Raw genomic sequence first — 14797 nt, forward strand, 5'->3', positions numbered from 1 at the left:
CCCCCCATTACCCCCCCACCGCTTTCGCCCCCCCTTTCCCCCCCGGCGAGGAGCGGCCCCCCGGCACCGAGCCGCCGCCGCCGCCCCCCCCGCCGCCGCCGCCGCCGCCGCGGCCCCCCGGGGCGGGGGGGGGGGGCGCCCCCCGCGGGGGGGGGGGCCCGGTGGAGGGGGTGCTGGCGGCGCTGGTGCAGGAGATGAAGGCGACGATGCAGCGCGACCTCAACCGCAAGATGGTGGAGAACGTGGCGTTCCGCGCCTTCGACGCCTGGTGGGAGCGCAAGGAGGAGCAGGTCAAGGTGGGGGGGGGCGGCACCCCCGCCCGGCACCCCCGAGCCGGCCCCCCGGAAGCCGGCTGGGGGAGGGTGGGGGGGGGGTGGGGGGTGTTTGGGGGGGCTGGGGGGGGCAGCTGGGGGGGCTGGGGGGCAGTTGGGGGGGCGGTTGGGGGGTTGGGGGTGTTTGAGGGGAGCTGGGGGGCGGCTGGGGGGTGTTTGGGGGGTTGGGGGCGTTTGGGGGGGCTGGGGGGGCAGCTGGGGGGGCTGGGGGGGCAGCTGGGGGGGCGGCTGGGGGGTGTTTGGGGGTGTTTGGGGGGGCTGGGGGCGGTTGGGGGGGGTGTTTGGGGGGTGGGGGGCGGTTGGGGGGGCTGGGGGGGCAGCTGGGGGGCGGTGGGGGGCGGTTGGGGGGGCTGGGGGGTGTTTGGGGGGGCTGGGGGGGCAGCTGGGGGGCGGTGGGGGGCGTTTGGGGGGGTTGGGGGCGTTTGGGGGGGCTGGGGGGGCAGTAGGGGGTGTTTGGGGGGGCTGGGGGGGCAGCTGAGGGGGCTGGGGGGCAGTTGGGGGGGCGGTTGGGGGGTTGGGGTGTTTGAGGGGAGCTGGGGGGCGGCTGGGGGGTGTTTGGGGGTGTTTGGGGGGGCTGGGGGGCGGTTGCGGGGGTTGGGGGGCGGCTGGGGGGGTGTTTGGGGGGCTGGGGGGCGGTTGGGGGGGGTGTTTGGGGGGGTGGGGGGCGGTTGGGGGGGGTGTTTGGGAGGGTTGGGGGGCGTTTGGGGGGGCTGGGGGCGGTTGGGGGGGTGTTTGGGGGGGGTGGGGGGCGTTTGGGGGGGGTGGGGGGCGTTTGGGGGGGCTGGGGGGCGGTTGGGGGGGGTGTTTGGGGGGGTGGGGGGTGTTTGGAGGGGGCTGGGGGGGCAGCTGGGGGGCGTTTGGGGGGTTGGGGGGCGTTTGGGGGGGCGTTTGGGGGGGCTGGGGGGGCAGTGGGGGGTGTTTGGGGGGCTGGGGGGCGGTTGGGGGGGCAGCTGGGGGGCGGTGGGGGGCGTTTGGGGGGTTGGGGGCGTTTGGGGGGGCTGGGGGGGCAGCTGGGGGGGCGGCTGGGGGGTGTTTGGGGGTGTTTGGGGGGCTGGGGGGCGGTTGCGGGGGTTGGGGGGCGGCTGGGGGGGTGTTTGGGGGGCTGGGGGGCGGTTGGGGGGTGCTGGGGGAGGTTGGGGTGGGGTGGGGGGGTGTTCGAGGGTGCTTGGGGGGGCTGGGGGTGCTTCGGGGGGCTGGGGTCTGTTTGGGGGGGGGCTCGGTGTCCCCTTGAATGTCCTGGAGGCTTCTTAACGCCCCCAGACCCACACCCGGCCCCCCCCAAGCCCCCAGACCCCCTGTTCCCCCCACCGCGGGACCCCCAGACCCCCCATTTCCCCCCCTTTCCCCCCCTCAGCCCCCCCCAAACGCCCCCCCCAGCACCCCGTCCCCGGGGGCGAGGGTCCCCCCGGTCCCAGCGGGGGGGTGACCCCTTCGCCCCCCCCCCCAGCCCTTCCAGACGGCGGCGCGGCAGCGGGAGGAGGAGAGGGAGCGGGCGAGGCCGAAGGAGCCCCCCGCCCTCCTCTCCCTCGTCGACTGGGCGCGGGGGGGCGGCGCCGGGCTGCGGGGGGCCCTGCGCCTCCCCTCCTTCAAGGTAACCCCCTTTTTTTGGGGGGGCTGGGGGCGCGGGGTCCCCCCGCGTGTGAGGGTCTCTCCTTTGGGGAGGGGCGGGGCGGTGCCGGGGGGGCGAGGGCGGGTTCTCAAGGGAACCCCCTTTTTTCTGGGGTTATGGGGGGCGGGGGGGGGTATGGGGAGCTGGGGGGGGGTTATGGGGGGCGGAGGGGGGGTTATGGGGGGCGGGGGGGGTATGGGGGGCTGGGGGGGGTTATGGGGGGCTGGGGGGGGTAATGGGGGGCGGGGGGTATGGGGGGCGGGGGGGTTATGGGGGGCGGGGGGGTTATGGGGGGCGGAGGGGGGGTTATGGGGGGCGGGGGGGGTAATGGGGGGCTGGGGGGGGGTTATGGGGGGCTGGGGGGGGGGTTATGGGGAGCTGGGGGGGGTTATGGGGGGCTGGGGGGGGGTATGGGGGGCTGGGGGGGGTAATGGGGGGCTGGGGGGGGTATGGGGGGCGGGGGGGTACCTCCAGCCCCCCGACCCCCGTTTCCCCCCCCCCCAGGTGAAGCGGAAAGAGCCGTCGGAGCTGGGGGAGGGGGGGGAGGAGAAGCGCCCCCGGCCCCCCACCCCCCCCGAGGAGGACGAGGACGGTGAGTGTGTCCCCCCCCCGCCCCCCCCTCCCCCCGCAGCCCCCCCTGAGCCCCTCCCCTCGCCCCCCAGACAAGGAGCCCCCCCCCGGCGCCCCCCGGCCCGACGCCCCCGGCAAGCGCCGGAAGCTTTTCCGGCTGGACAGCGAGGGGGAGGAAGCTTCCGAGGAGTCTTCCTCCGGCAAGGTGAGCCCCCCCCGCCCCCCGGCGCCCCCCCGCGCCCCCCCGCGCCCCCCACCCACCCCTCCGTGCCCCCCCCCCCGGCAGGAGGAAGAGGAGGAGGAGGAAGAGGCCGAAGAGGAGGAGGAGGTGGCGGCGCGGCGGCGGCGGCGGAGACCCAAGGGGGAGCCCCCGGCCGGGGAGCGCGGGGGCGGCCGGGAGCCCCCCGGAGGTGGGGCTGGGGGCGCGGGGGGGGGATGTGGGGCGGGGGGGATGTGGGGCGGGGGGGATGTGGGGCGGGGGGGCTGGGGGGGATGCGGGGCGGGGGGGGCACGGGGGGGGATGTGGGGCTGGGGGGCCATGTGGGGGGATGTGGGGCTGGGGGGCCATGTGGGGGGATGTGGGGCTGCAGGGGGATGTGGGGCTGGGGGGGGATGTGGGGCGGGGGGGGATGTGGGGCTGGGGGGCCATGTGGGGGGATGTGGGGCTGGGGGGGGATGTGGGGCGGGGGGGGATGTGGGGCTGGGGGGCCATGTGGGGGGATGTGGGGCTGCAGGGGGATGTGGGGCTGGGGGGCCATGTGGGGGGATGTGGGGCTGGGGGGGGATGTGGAGCAGGGGGGGCTGGGGGGGGATGTGGGGCGGGGGGGGATGTGGGGCTGGGGGGCCATGTGGGGGGATGTGGGGCTGGAGGGGGACTGGGGGGGCGCAGGGGGGGATGTGGGGCTGGGGGGATGTGGGGTGGGGGGGCGCGGAGGGGATGTGGGGCTGGGGGGCCATGTGGGGGGATGTGGGGCTGGAGGGGGACTGGGGGGGCGCAGGGGGGATGTGGGGCTGGGGGGGATGTGGGGCTGGGGGCGGGGGGGTGACGCGGTGCCGTGTGTCCGTGTCCCCGCAGAGGAGGAGGAGGAGGAGGAGGGGGAGGGAGAGGAAGCAGCCCCCAGCGAAGCCTCCTCCAAGTTGTCCCTCTACGAGGGCTCGGGGGGGGGCAGCGCCTCGGCCAGCAGCTCTTCCTCCCGCCCCCCCTCCTCCTCCTCCTCCTCCCCTCCTCTTCCTCCTCCTCCTCCTCCTCCTCCTCGTCCTCCGAGGACGAGAGCGCCGCCGAGGACCCCCCCGCCCCCCCACGGCCCCCCACGCCGGAGCCGGGTAAGCGCCCTCCGGGGCCCCCTTCTCCCCCCCCCCCCCGATTTTGGGGCGTCCCCCGTTTCGGGGTCCCCCCCGCTGACGCCCCTCCCCCCCTTCTCCCCCCAGCGCCGCCCCCCCGCCCCTCCTCCCCCATCCCGCTGCTGCCCCCCCCAAGAAACGCCGCAAGACCGTCAGCCCCGGCGAGGAGCCCCCCCCGGCGCCGCCGCCGCCCCCCCCGCCGCCGCCGCCGGCCCCCCCGGCCCCGCCGCCGCCCCCCGCCCGGCCCCCCGCCGCCCCCCGCCGCCGCGACGCCCCCCGGCCCCCCCCGCCCCCCCCCCGGCCCGTCTGCAACCTGCCGGCCGACCACGCGTCCCTGGTCAAGAGCTGGGCCGAGGATTCGGGGGGCGGCGGCGCCGGGGTCCCCCCCCGCCGCCCCCCCCCCCCCGCCGGCCGCCCCCCGCCCGCCCCCCCCGCCGAGCGGCTGGGGGCCACCTCGCTGCTGGAGCTGGCCCGCGGCCCCCAGCCCGGGGGGGACCTGGCGGTGCTGGCCGCCATCGCCCTCACCCGGGGGGGCGGCGGCGAGGAGGAGGAGGACGAGGAGGACGAGGAGGAAGAGGAGGACGGCGGCGGCGCGCCCCCCTCCCCGGCCGCCCCCTCCCGCGACGCCGCCGTCCTGCTGGAGCACAACTACGCCATGCCGGTGCGGGCCGGGCCCCCCCGCCGCGGCCCCCCCGAAAGCCCGGCGGCCGCCCCCCACCCCGCCGAAGCCGTGCGGCTGGAGCCCGCCGCCGCCGAGGTGCTGGAAGCCCCCGAGGAGGTGGTGGTGGAGGCCCCCCCCGAGGCAGAGGGACCCCCTGCGCCGCCCCCGCCGGCGGCCCCCCGCCGCAAGCGGCATCGCCCCCCGCCGGCGCCCGCCTCCTCGGCGTCCAGCGAGAGCGAGGAGGAGGAGGAGAGCAGCAGCGAGGAGGAAGACGAGGAAGACGAGGAGGAGGAAGAGGGGGCGCGGCGATGGCTGCGGCCGCGCGGGCCCCCCCCGGCCCGGCGGTCCCCCCCGGCCCGCTCCTTTGCCCCCCGCAGCGAGTTCGAGCAGATGACCATCCTCTACGACATCTGGAGCGCGGGGCTGGACGCCGAGGACATGCGGTTCCTGCGCGTCACCTACGAGCGGCTGTTGCAGGAGGATAGCGGCACCCACTGGCTCAACGACACCCACTGGGTGCACCACACGGATATCCTCCCGGGGGTGGGGACGGGCGGTGGGGTCGTGGGCGTCGGGTGCGTTGGCGGTGGGGACGTGGAGATGGGCATCGGGGTCGTGGGCGTCGGGTGCGTTGGCGGTGGGGACGTGGAGATGGGCGTCGGGGTCGTGGGCGTCGGGTGCGTTGGCGGTGGGGACGTGGAGATGGGCGTCGGGGTCGTGGGCGTCGGGTGCGTTGGCGGTGGGGACGTGGAGATGGGCGTCGGGTGCGTTGGCGGTGGGGACGTGGAGATGGGCGTTGGGGACGTGGGTGTCAGGTGTGTTGGTGGTGGGGACGTGGAGACGGGCGTTGGGGTCGTGGGCGTCGGGTGCGTTGGGGATGTGGAGACGGGCGTCAGATGTGTTGGCGTTGGGGTTGTGGGCGTCGGGTGCGTTGGTGGTGGGGAGGTGGGGACGGGTGTTGGGGTCCTGGAGACGGGCGTTGGGGTCATGGGTGTTGTGTACGTTGGCGTTGGGGTCATCGGCATCAGGTGCGTTGGTGGTGGGGACGTGGATATGGGCGTTGGGGTCGTGGGCGTTGGGGATGTGGGGACAGGTGTTGGGGTCGTGGGCGTTGCATATGTTAGTGGTGGGGATGGGCGTCGGGGATGTGGGCGTCGGGTGCGTTGGTGGTGGGGACGTGGGGACGGGCGTTGGGGTCGTGGGCGTCGGGTATATGAGCACCAGGGCTGGGGAGGTGGGCGTTGTGGACATGGAGATGGGTGTCGGGGACCTGGTGGTTGGCTACACGTGTGTTGGGGGCTCGGCGATGGGTGTTGGGCTCATGGGTGTTGAGTATGTTGGCGTTGGGGACGTGGAGACGGGCGTTGGGGTCAAGAGTGTTGGGTACGTTGGCGTTGGGGTCAAGGGCGTTGTGTATGTTGGTGTTGGCATCACGGGCGTCACGTACGTTGGCGCGGGGGCCCCAGAGACGGACACTGGGGTCATGGGTGTTGAGTATGTTGGCGTTGGCGTCATGGGCGTTGGGTACGTTGGCGCGGGGGACCTGGAGACGGGCGTTGGGTACGTTGGTACGGGGGACCCAGAGATGGGTGTTGGCGTCATGGGCGTTGGTCATGGATGTTGAGTATGTTGGCGTTGACGTCATGGCTGTAGGGTATGTTGGCGCTGGGGACCCAGAGACGGGCGTCGGCGTCATGGGTGTTGGTCATGGGTGTTGTGTGTGTTGGCGCCAGTGTCATGGGTGTTGGGTATGTTGGCATGGGGGACCCGGAGACAGGTGCCGGTGTCATGGGCGTTGCGTGTGTTGGTGTCACGGGCGTTGGGTACGTTGGCACAGGGGACCTGGAGACGGGCGTTGGGGTCATGGGCGTTGGGTGCGTTGGTGGTGGGGATGTGGAAACGGGTGGTGGGGATGTGGGGACGGGCGTTGGGCTCGTGGGCGTCGGGTGCGTTGGCGTTGGGGTCGTGAAGACGGGCGTTGGGGTCATGGGTGTTGGGTATGTTGGTGTTGGGCTCGTGGGCGTTGGGTGCGTTGGCGGTGGGGACATGGGGACGGGCGTCGGCATCATGGGCGTTGCGTGTGTTGGTGTCGGCGTCACGGGCGTTGGGTACGTTGGCGCGGGGGACCCGGAGACGGGCGTCGGCGTCACGGGCGTTGGTCATGGGCGTTGCGTGCGTTGGCGTCACGGGCGTTGGGTACGTTGGCGCGGGGGACCCGGAGACGGGCGTCGGCGTCACGGGCGTGGGGTACGTTGGCGCGGGGCACCCGGCGGCGGGCGTTGGTCCCTTGACGGTGGCACTGACGAGGACGAGCAGCCCGCGGCGGCGCCGGCGGTGGCCGGAGGCGCGGGAGCACCGGACGGGCAGCGCCCGCAGCGAGGGCTACTACCCCATCAGCCGGCGGGAGAAGGCGCGGTACCTGCACCCCTGCCCCGCCCCGCCCGCCGACCCCGACGCCCCCGACACCCAGGTGAGGTCCCGGCCGCCGCGGCCCGGCCCCACGGCGGGTCGGCCCCGCGGCGGCCCGGCCCCACGGCGGCTGTCCCCGGCAGGGCCCCAACCGCGTGCTGTCGGAGCGGCGCTCGGAGCAGCGCCGGCTGCTCAGCGCCATGGGCTCGGCCGCGCTGCCGGACAGTGACCTGCTGAAGCTCAACCAGCTCAAGGTGGGGCGGGGGGCGGCCCCGGCGCATCCGCGCGTCCCCCGCGCGTCCGTGTCCCCCACGCATCCGCATCCCCCGCGTCCTTCTTGCCGCGTGCGCGCCGCGCCCGGGGCGCCAGTTCCCTCTTGCCGTGGCCGTGTCCCTCTTGCCATGGCCATGTCCTCCATGTCCCTCTTGCCACGTCCGTGTCCCTCTTGCCATGCCTGTGTCCCTCTTGCCGTGGCCGTGTCCCTCTTGCCACGTCTGTGTCCTCCATGTCCCTCTTGACATGGCCATGTCCTCCATGTCCCTCTTGCCGTGTCCGTGTCCCTCTTGCCATGCCTGTGTCCCTCTTGCCGTGTCCATGTCCTCCGTGTCCCTCTTGCCGTGGCCGTGTCCCTCTCGCCATGCTTGTGTTCTCCACGCCCGTGTCCCTCGGGCCATGTCCATGTTCTCCATGTCCCCGTTGTCACGCTTGTGTCCTCCGTGTCCCTGGTGTCCCTCGTGCCATGTCCGTGTCCTCCACATCCCCCATGTCCCTGTTCCCGTGTCCCCCGTGTCCATGTCCCTCTTCCCGTGTCCTCCACGTCCCCCGTGTCCCTCTTCCCGTGTCCATGTCCCCCATGTCCGTGTCCCTCTTCCCGTGTCCGTGTCCCCCATGTCCGTGTCCCTCTTCCTGTGTCCTCCACGTCCCCCGTGTCCCTCTTCCCGTGTCCGTGTCCACGTCCCCCGTGTCCCTCTCCCCGTGTCCGTGTCCGGGGGGGTGTCCCCGGGGGCGCCCCCCACCCACACCACGTCCCCCCAGTTCCGGAAGAAGCGGCTGCGGTTCGGGCGCAGCCGCATCCACGAGTGGGGGCTCTTCGCCATGGAGCCCATCGCCGCCGACGAGATGGTCATCGAGTACGTGGGGCAGAACATCCGCCAGGTCAGCCCCGCCCCACGCTGCCCCCCAACCGCCCCGCGCCGCCCCCCAACTGCCCCCCAACCACCCCGTGCTGCCCCCCAACTGCCCCCCAACCGCCCCCAACTGCCCCGTGCTGCCCCCCAACCGCCCCCAACCACCCCATGGTGACCCCCAACCACCCCACGGTGCCCCCCAACCACCTTCAACCACCCCACAGTGACCCCCAACCACCCCACGGGCACCTCCCGCCACCCCCAACCACCCCATGCTGACCCCCAACCACCTCCCACCACCCCACGGTGACCCCCAACCACCCCGTGGTCCCCGGGGACCCCCCCGTACCCCGCGGCGCCCCACGCCCTCCCGCGCCCCCCAGGTGGTGGCGGACATGCGGGAGAAGCGCTACGTGCAGGAGGGCATCGGCAGCAGCTACCTCTTCCGCGTGGACCACGACACCATCATCGACGCCACCAAGTGCGGCAACCTGGCCCGCTTCATCAACCACTGCTGCACGGTGAGCGCCCGGGGGGGTCCCCGAAACGCCCCGGGGGGGGTTCCGCGCCGCCCCGGCGCTGACCCCGCCCCCGCCGCGCAGCCCAACTGCTACGCCAAGGTGATCACCATCGAGGCGCAGAAGAAGATCGTCATCTACTCGAAGCAGCCCATCGGGGTCAACGAGGAGATCACCTACGACTACAAGTTCCCCATCGAGGACACCAAGATCCCCTGCCTGTGCCGCACCGAGAGCTGCCGCGGCACGCTCAACTAGCCCCGCCCGCCGCGGGGCCGGGGGGGGTGGCCGCGGCCGTCACCGTCGGCGTGAAGTCGCCAGCATTGGCGTGGGGCCGCCACCTTTGGCGTGAAGTCGCCGCCACCGTTGGCGTGAAGTCGCCACCGTTGGCGTGAAGTCGCCACTGTTGGCGTAGGGCCACCATCGTTGGCGTGAAGTCATCACCGTTGGCATAGGGCCACCATCGTTGGCGTGAAGTCGCCACTGTTGGCGTGAAGTCGCCACTGTTGGCGTGAAGTCGCCACTGTTGGCGTAGGGCCACCATCGTTGGCGTGAAGTCGTCATCGTTGGCGTGAAGTCGTCATCGTTGGCGTGAAGTCGCCACTGTTGGTGTAGGGCCACCATCGTTGGCGTGAAGTTGTCATCGTTGGCTTGAAGTCGCCACTGCTGGTGTGGGGCCACCACCGTTGGCGTGAAGTTGCCACCGTTGGCGTGGGGCCATCACCGTTGGCGTGAAGTCATCACCATTGGCGTAGGGCCACCATCGTTGGCGTGAAGTCGCCATCGTTGGCGTGAAGTCGCCATCGTTGGCGTGAAGTCGCCATCGTTGGCGTGAAGTCGCCATCGTTGGCGTGAAGTCGCCATCGTTGGCGTGAAGTCGCCACCGTTGGCGTGAAGTCGCCATCGTTGGCGTGAAGTCGCCACCGTTGGCGTGAAGTCGCCATCGTTGGCGTGAAGTCGCCATCGTTGGCGTGAAGTCGCCACCGTTGGCGTGAAGTCGCCACCGTTGGCGTGGGGCCACCATCGTTGGCGTGAAGTCATCACCGTTGGCGTGGGGCTGCCTTTGCTGGGAGGTTGGCGCCACAGTTGGCACGAAGTCGCCGAGGTTGGTGCGTCGCCACGGTTGACGCGTCGCCCCTGTTGGCGTTGAGGTTGGCGCCGCGGCTGGTGTGTTGTCAACCGCCGTTGTGGCGGAGGTTGGCGGGTCGCTGCGGTCGGGGGCGTCGCCCTTGTTGACGTCGTTGTGAGGTTGCCGCTGCCGCCGTGATGTTGCCGTGGTTGATGTGAGGTCATCGAAGGCTGGTGTGAGGTTGCCGCCGTCATTAATGTCCCGCCTCAGCGGTTGGCCTGTCCCTGCGGTTGGCGTCACGTTGCCCCCGGCGTTGCCGTGATGTCACCGTGGTTGACGCGAGGTCCCCACCGTTGGTGTGACGGTGATGTCATGGGTGCTAGGACGTCATTGCCGTGAGGTCGCCATGACGTCGCCTTGTCACCGCCACCATCCTTGCCATGATGTCGCCGTTACCTTGCCGCGGCGGCCATGCCGTTCAGCCGCCAGTGCCGTCACCGCCACCCCTGCCAGTGACATCGCCGCCACCCCTGCCAGTGACATCGCCGCCACCCCTGCCAGTGACATCGCCGCCGTGCTTGCCGTGACATCGCCGCCGTGACATCGCCGCCCCGCTGCCCTGCCTTTGACTTGGACTTCACCGCCCGGCCCCCCCCCCCCCCCCCCCCTTCTCTCCCCCTTGGGCCGTGACATCCCGGGCGAGCGCCGTGAGGTCATCGCGGCCGCCGTGATGTCACCGCCGCCCCTCCCTTCCCCCCCCCGGAGGAGGCTCCTCTTCCTTCGCTGTTTCTTGTAGAAACTCGGGGCGCCTCCGGGGGGCGGGGGGGGGGGTGGGGGACTCCGGGCCCCCCCCGGGGGGCGGCAGCGGGGTCCTGCCCCTCCCCCCCGGGCCTCCCCTCCCCCCGCTCTGTAAATACCCCCGGGGGGTGTAAATACCCTGTAATGCCCCCCCTGTACATATGTTGATACGGGGGCGCCCCCGGGCCCCCCCTTTTTATAAAGTGGCCACCGAGCTTTGAGACGGTCTGGAGCCGGGGGGGGGGGGTCCCAACAGCCGGGGGGGGGTCCCCAACAGCCCTGGGGGGGGGGTCTCAGCAGCCTGGGGGGGGTCCCAGCAGCCTGGGGGGGGAGCAGGGGTCTCTGGGGGGGGAGCAGGGGTCTCTGGGGGGGGGGGTCCCCAAGAGCCGGGGGGGGGGTCCCCAACAGCCCTGGGGGGGGAGCAGGGGTCTGGGGGGGGTCCCAGCAGCCTGGGGGGGGGAGCAGGGGTCTCTGGGGGGGGGGTCCCCAACAGCCCTGGGGGGGGAGCAGGGGGTCTCTGGGGGGGGGTCGCAGCTTCGGGGGGGGCAGGGGGACCCCAGGATCCTGGGGGGGGTCCTGGAGTTTAGGGGGGGCCCCACTACCCGGGGGGGGGGCTCTAGGGGAGGAGCCTGGTATCCGGTGGGGGGGGCCTGGTGTTGGGGGGGGCCCGGGGGGGACCCCGACATGGGGGGGGGGCGGTCCCGGTGTCTGGGGGGTCCCGGGAAGGGCGGGGGGAGGCCGGTTTCAAGGGGGGCGGGGTCTCGGGGAGGGAGGGGCTGCGCGGAGGCGGGGCTCTCTGGGGGAGCCAATGAGAGGAGGGGGGCTCGCGGAAGGGGTGGGGCCGCGGCACGTCCCGCCCGCGTGGGCGTGGCTGGGGAGTCAGAGGGGCGGAGCTCCGCGCGGGGCTGGTTATGGGGCGGTGCCAACACGGAGCCCGCCTCCCGAGGAGGGCGTGGTCAGGGCGGAAGTGCGTAGGGGTGGTGGGCGTGGCGCCGGCGGCGTCGCGCGTTGCCACAGCAACGGTCGCCTCCGCGCCGGGGGCCGGGTAGGCCTCACCCCCCGTCCCGGGGGTCCCGGGCCACCGGGGGGCGGTCGCGGGCGACCGAGGCGGGTCCCGGGTCACCGGGGGGGCGTCCCGGCACCCCCGCTCCGTTCGGGGGGGTCCCGGGCCTCGGGGTCGGCCCAACACCCCGGGGGGTTGCGCAGGCCTCGGGGCACGGGTAGGCCGCACCCTCCCCCTCCCCGCTCCCGCTTCCCGTCACACGAGCTCCGGCGTCCGGTCCCCTCCCCCTTCGTTACGTCATCGTTTCCCTGTTCCCCCCCCCCCTTCCCCACACCCCCCCGCCCGCCAGCGGCCTTGGCCCCGGGCGGCCCCGGCGGGGACCCAGGCGGCCGGGCCCCTCCCCCCCCACCCCTCCCCTCCCCCCCCACCCCTCCCCTCCCCCCCCAGGGCGGGGCCACCGACAGGAAAAAAAGCCCCGGGAAGGGGGGGAGGGGGACCGGGACCATGGAGTCGCCCCCCGGGGACAGCGACCCCCACCCCGACCCCCAGGTACCGGTGGGGGGAGCCCGGGAAGCCTGGGGAGGTGGGGGGCTGGGCCGGGACCCACGTCTATGGGGCACCCAGGGGGCCGGGACCCACGTCTATAGGGGATCCGGGTGTCGGGGACTCACACCTATAGGAGACCCACAGCTATAGGGCGTCCAGGACCCACGGCCCTTGGTCTCAGAGGGGACCCAGGCGTCCGGGCCCCACATCCCCTACCCTCCTGGGGGTCCCGGGGGTCCGGGCCCCACATCCCCTACCCTCCTGGGGGTCCCGGGGGTCCGGGCCCCACATCCCCTACCCTCCTGGGGGTCTGGGCCCCACATCCCTCGGCCTCAGAGGGACCGCAGGCATCCGGGGGGGGATTTCAGAGGACCCCAATGTCCGGGGGACCCCAGTGTTTGGGGGTTCGGGGCGAGCCGGCCGTGGGGCGAGCCGGCCGTGGGGTGAGCCCGCCGTGGGGCCCGGCAGGGGCTGGTGTACGTGGTGACGGGCGGCTGCGGGTTCCTGGGCTCCCACCTGGTGCAGCTGCTGCTGGAGCAGGAGCCGGCGCTGCGGGAGCTGCGCGTCTTCGACCTCCACATCGACCCCCGCGTCGTCCCCCATGGCCCGGGTAGGCTGCAGACCCCTGCCCCAAATATCTGGGGGGCCCGGGTCTGCAGGGAGACCCCCGCCCCAACACCCGGGGGTCCCGGGCATCCAGGAGGGGCCACCCAGGGGTCTGAGGGGGGACCCAGGGGTCTGGGGGGGGCCGCATGGGGTCGATGTGGGGTGTGATTGGGGCGGAGGGTCCCCGGGCTCTGGAGGGGGGGTCCCGGGTACCGGGGGCGGGGGGGCCCCGGGGTCACCCCCCCCGCTCTGCCGTCCCCACGCAGGGGGCCGGGTGCGGGTGCGGCTGGTGCAGGGGGACGTGGGGACGCGGGGGCCGTGGGGCGGGTGCTGGCGGGGGCCGACGCGGTGCTGCACGCCGCCTCCCTCGTGGACGTCTGGGGCCGAGCCAGCCCCGAGGCCATCGCCCGCGTCAACGTGCAGGGTCAGCCCCGGGGGGCGGCTGGGGGGCAGCGGGGGGGGCTGGGGGGGGCTTAGGGGGCAGCTGGGGGGGTCTATGGGGTGGGTTAGGGGGTGGCTTGGGGGTCTGGAGGGTCTATGGGGTGGGTTAGGGGGTGGCTTGGGGGTCTGGAGGGTCTATGGGGTGGCTTACGGGGCAGCTGGGGGGGCTGGGGGTGGGCTGGAGGGCAGTTGGGGTCTATGGGGTGGGTTAGGGGCAGCTGGGGGGGCTGGGGGGTCTATGGGGGTGGGTTAGGGGGCAGCTGGGGGGTATGTGGAGTAGACTGGGGAGGCTATAGGGCAAATAAGGGGGCCGGAGGGGGGGTTATGGGGCAACTGGGGTGCTATAGGGTGGGCTATGGGGCAACTGGCGGGTCTAGGGGTGGGTTAGGGGGCAGTTGGGGGTCTATGGGGTGGGTTAGGGGGCAGCTGGGAGGCAACCGGGAAGGGCTGGGGGGTCTGTGGGGTGGGCTGAGGGGCTCTATAGGGTGGCAGGGGGCACGTGGGGGGCTGCCTGTGGGGCTGGCGACCCACCGACGCCCCCCGCCTCAGGGACGAAGAACGTGATCGCGGGCTGCCGGGCGCAGGGCGTGCGCTGCCTCGTCTACACCAGCAGCATGGAGGTGGTGGGGCCCAACACGCGCGGGGACCCCTTCCTGCGGTACGGCCGCGCCCCCCGCCCCGCCCCGCGCCGCGCCCCGCGCCCCCCTCACGCGCCCCGCCCCGCCGCAGGGGGGACGAGGACTCGCCATACCCCGTCCGTCCGGCACACGGAGCCCTACCCCCTCAGCAAGGCCCAGGCCGAGCGCCTGGTCCTGGAGGCCAACGGCAGCCCCGTGAGTGGGGGGACCCACGGCGCCCGGGGGGGCAGCCGGGGGAGTTTGGGGGGGTGCCCCTGGGCATTTGGGGGGGCACCCGGGGCACTTGGGGGGCATCCAGGGGGGTTGGGGGGGGACAAAGGAGAGTTTGGGGGTCACTCGGGGCACTTTGGGGGCACCCAGGGCACTTCGGGGGCACCCAGGGGGGGTCTTGGGGGGCACCCAGTGGGGTTTTGGGGGCACCCAATGGGGTTTTGGGGGCTCTCAGGGCACTTAGGGGGCACCCAGTGGGGTTTTAGGGGCACTCGGGGCACTTTGGAGGCACCCAGGGAGGTTTTGGGGTCACCCAGGGCACTTTGGGGGGCACCCAGGGGGGTTTTGGAAGGGGGGTTTTGGGGGCACTCAAGGCACTTAGGGGGCACCCAGTGGGGTTTGGGGGGCACCCAGGGGAGTTTTGGGGGCACTCGGGGCACCTGGGGGGCACCCAGTGGGGTTCAGGGTGGGGAAGGGGGGTGATGGGTCCTCAGGCGTCGAGGAGGGGGGACCCAGGTGACGGGGTGGGGGGGATGTGGGTCACCTCGGCGCCGGGGGGCAGCTGGGGGACCCCGCGGCGTGGCCGGCAGGTGGCGGGGGGGGGGCGGCTGGTGACGGTGGCCCTGCGCCCCACGGGGATCTATGGGGAGCGGCACCCCTTGATGGCCGAGTTCTACCGGCGGGGGAAGGCGGCCGGGGGGTGGCTGCCCCGAACCCTCCCGCCCCACGCTGAGCACGGCCGCGTCTACGCCGGTGAGTCCCGCCCCACGGCCGCCAGTGCCGCATCGCCCTGCCCCATAGCCGGCCCCACGCCCTCTCCTCTGCCCCACAACCAGCTCCATCTTCCACCCCCTGCCCCATAGCCGGCCCCACGCCCTCTCCTCTGCCCCACAACCAGCCCCATCTTCCACCCCTGCCC

General features: G+C 73.8%; 2 protein-coding genes across 2 annotated transcripts; both read left to right on the top strand.

The window, feature by feature from the left end:
- Positions 1-167: 167 nt before the first annotated feature.
- On the top strand, positions 168-8825 carry LOC309416157 (uncharacterized protein; the record flags this gene model as incomplete). Its single annotated transcript, XM_082015733.1, is given in 15 exon segments — positions 168-296; positions 1780-1923; positions 2446-2533; positions 2604-2716; positions 2798-2815; positions 3954-3984; positions 3987-4391; positions 4581-5552; positions 5638-6073; positions 6247-6387; positions 6485-6983; positions 7066-7176; positions 7958-8077; positions 8433-8570; positions 8652-8825. Coding segments are annotated over 15 exon segments (3519 nt in total), but the record flags the coding sequence as incomplete, so codon positions are not given.
- Positions 8826-11941: 3116 nt separating this feature from the next.
- On the top strand, positions 11942-14631 carry LOC309416158 (3 beta-hydroxysteroid dehydrogenase type 7-like; the record flags this gene model as incomplete). Its single annotated transcript, XM_082015734.1, is given in 8 exon segments — positions 11942-11986; positions 12452-12593; positions 12856-12888; positions 12891-13013; positions 13580-13688; positions 13760-13781; positions 13783-13863; positions 14469-14631. Coding segments are annotated over 8 exon segments (718 nt in total), but the record flags the coding sequence as incomplete, so codon positions are not given.
- Between the last annotated feature and the right edge of the window lie 166 nt (positions 14632-14797).

Source organism: Phaethon aethereus, assembly GCF_964289735.1.
Source record: "Phaethon aethereus genome assembly, contig: HAP1_SCAFFOLD_75, whole genome shotgun sequence".
Lineage (NCBI taxonomy): Eukaryota > Metazoa > Chordata > Aves > Phaethontiformes > Phaethontidae > Phaethon > Phaethon aethereus.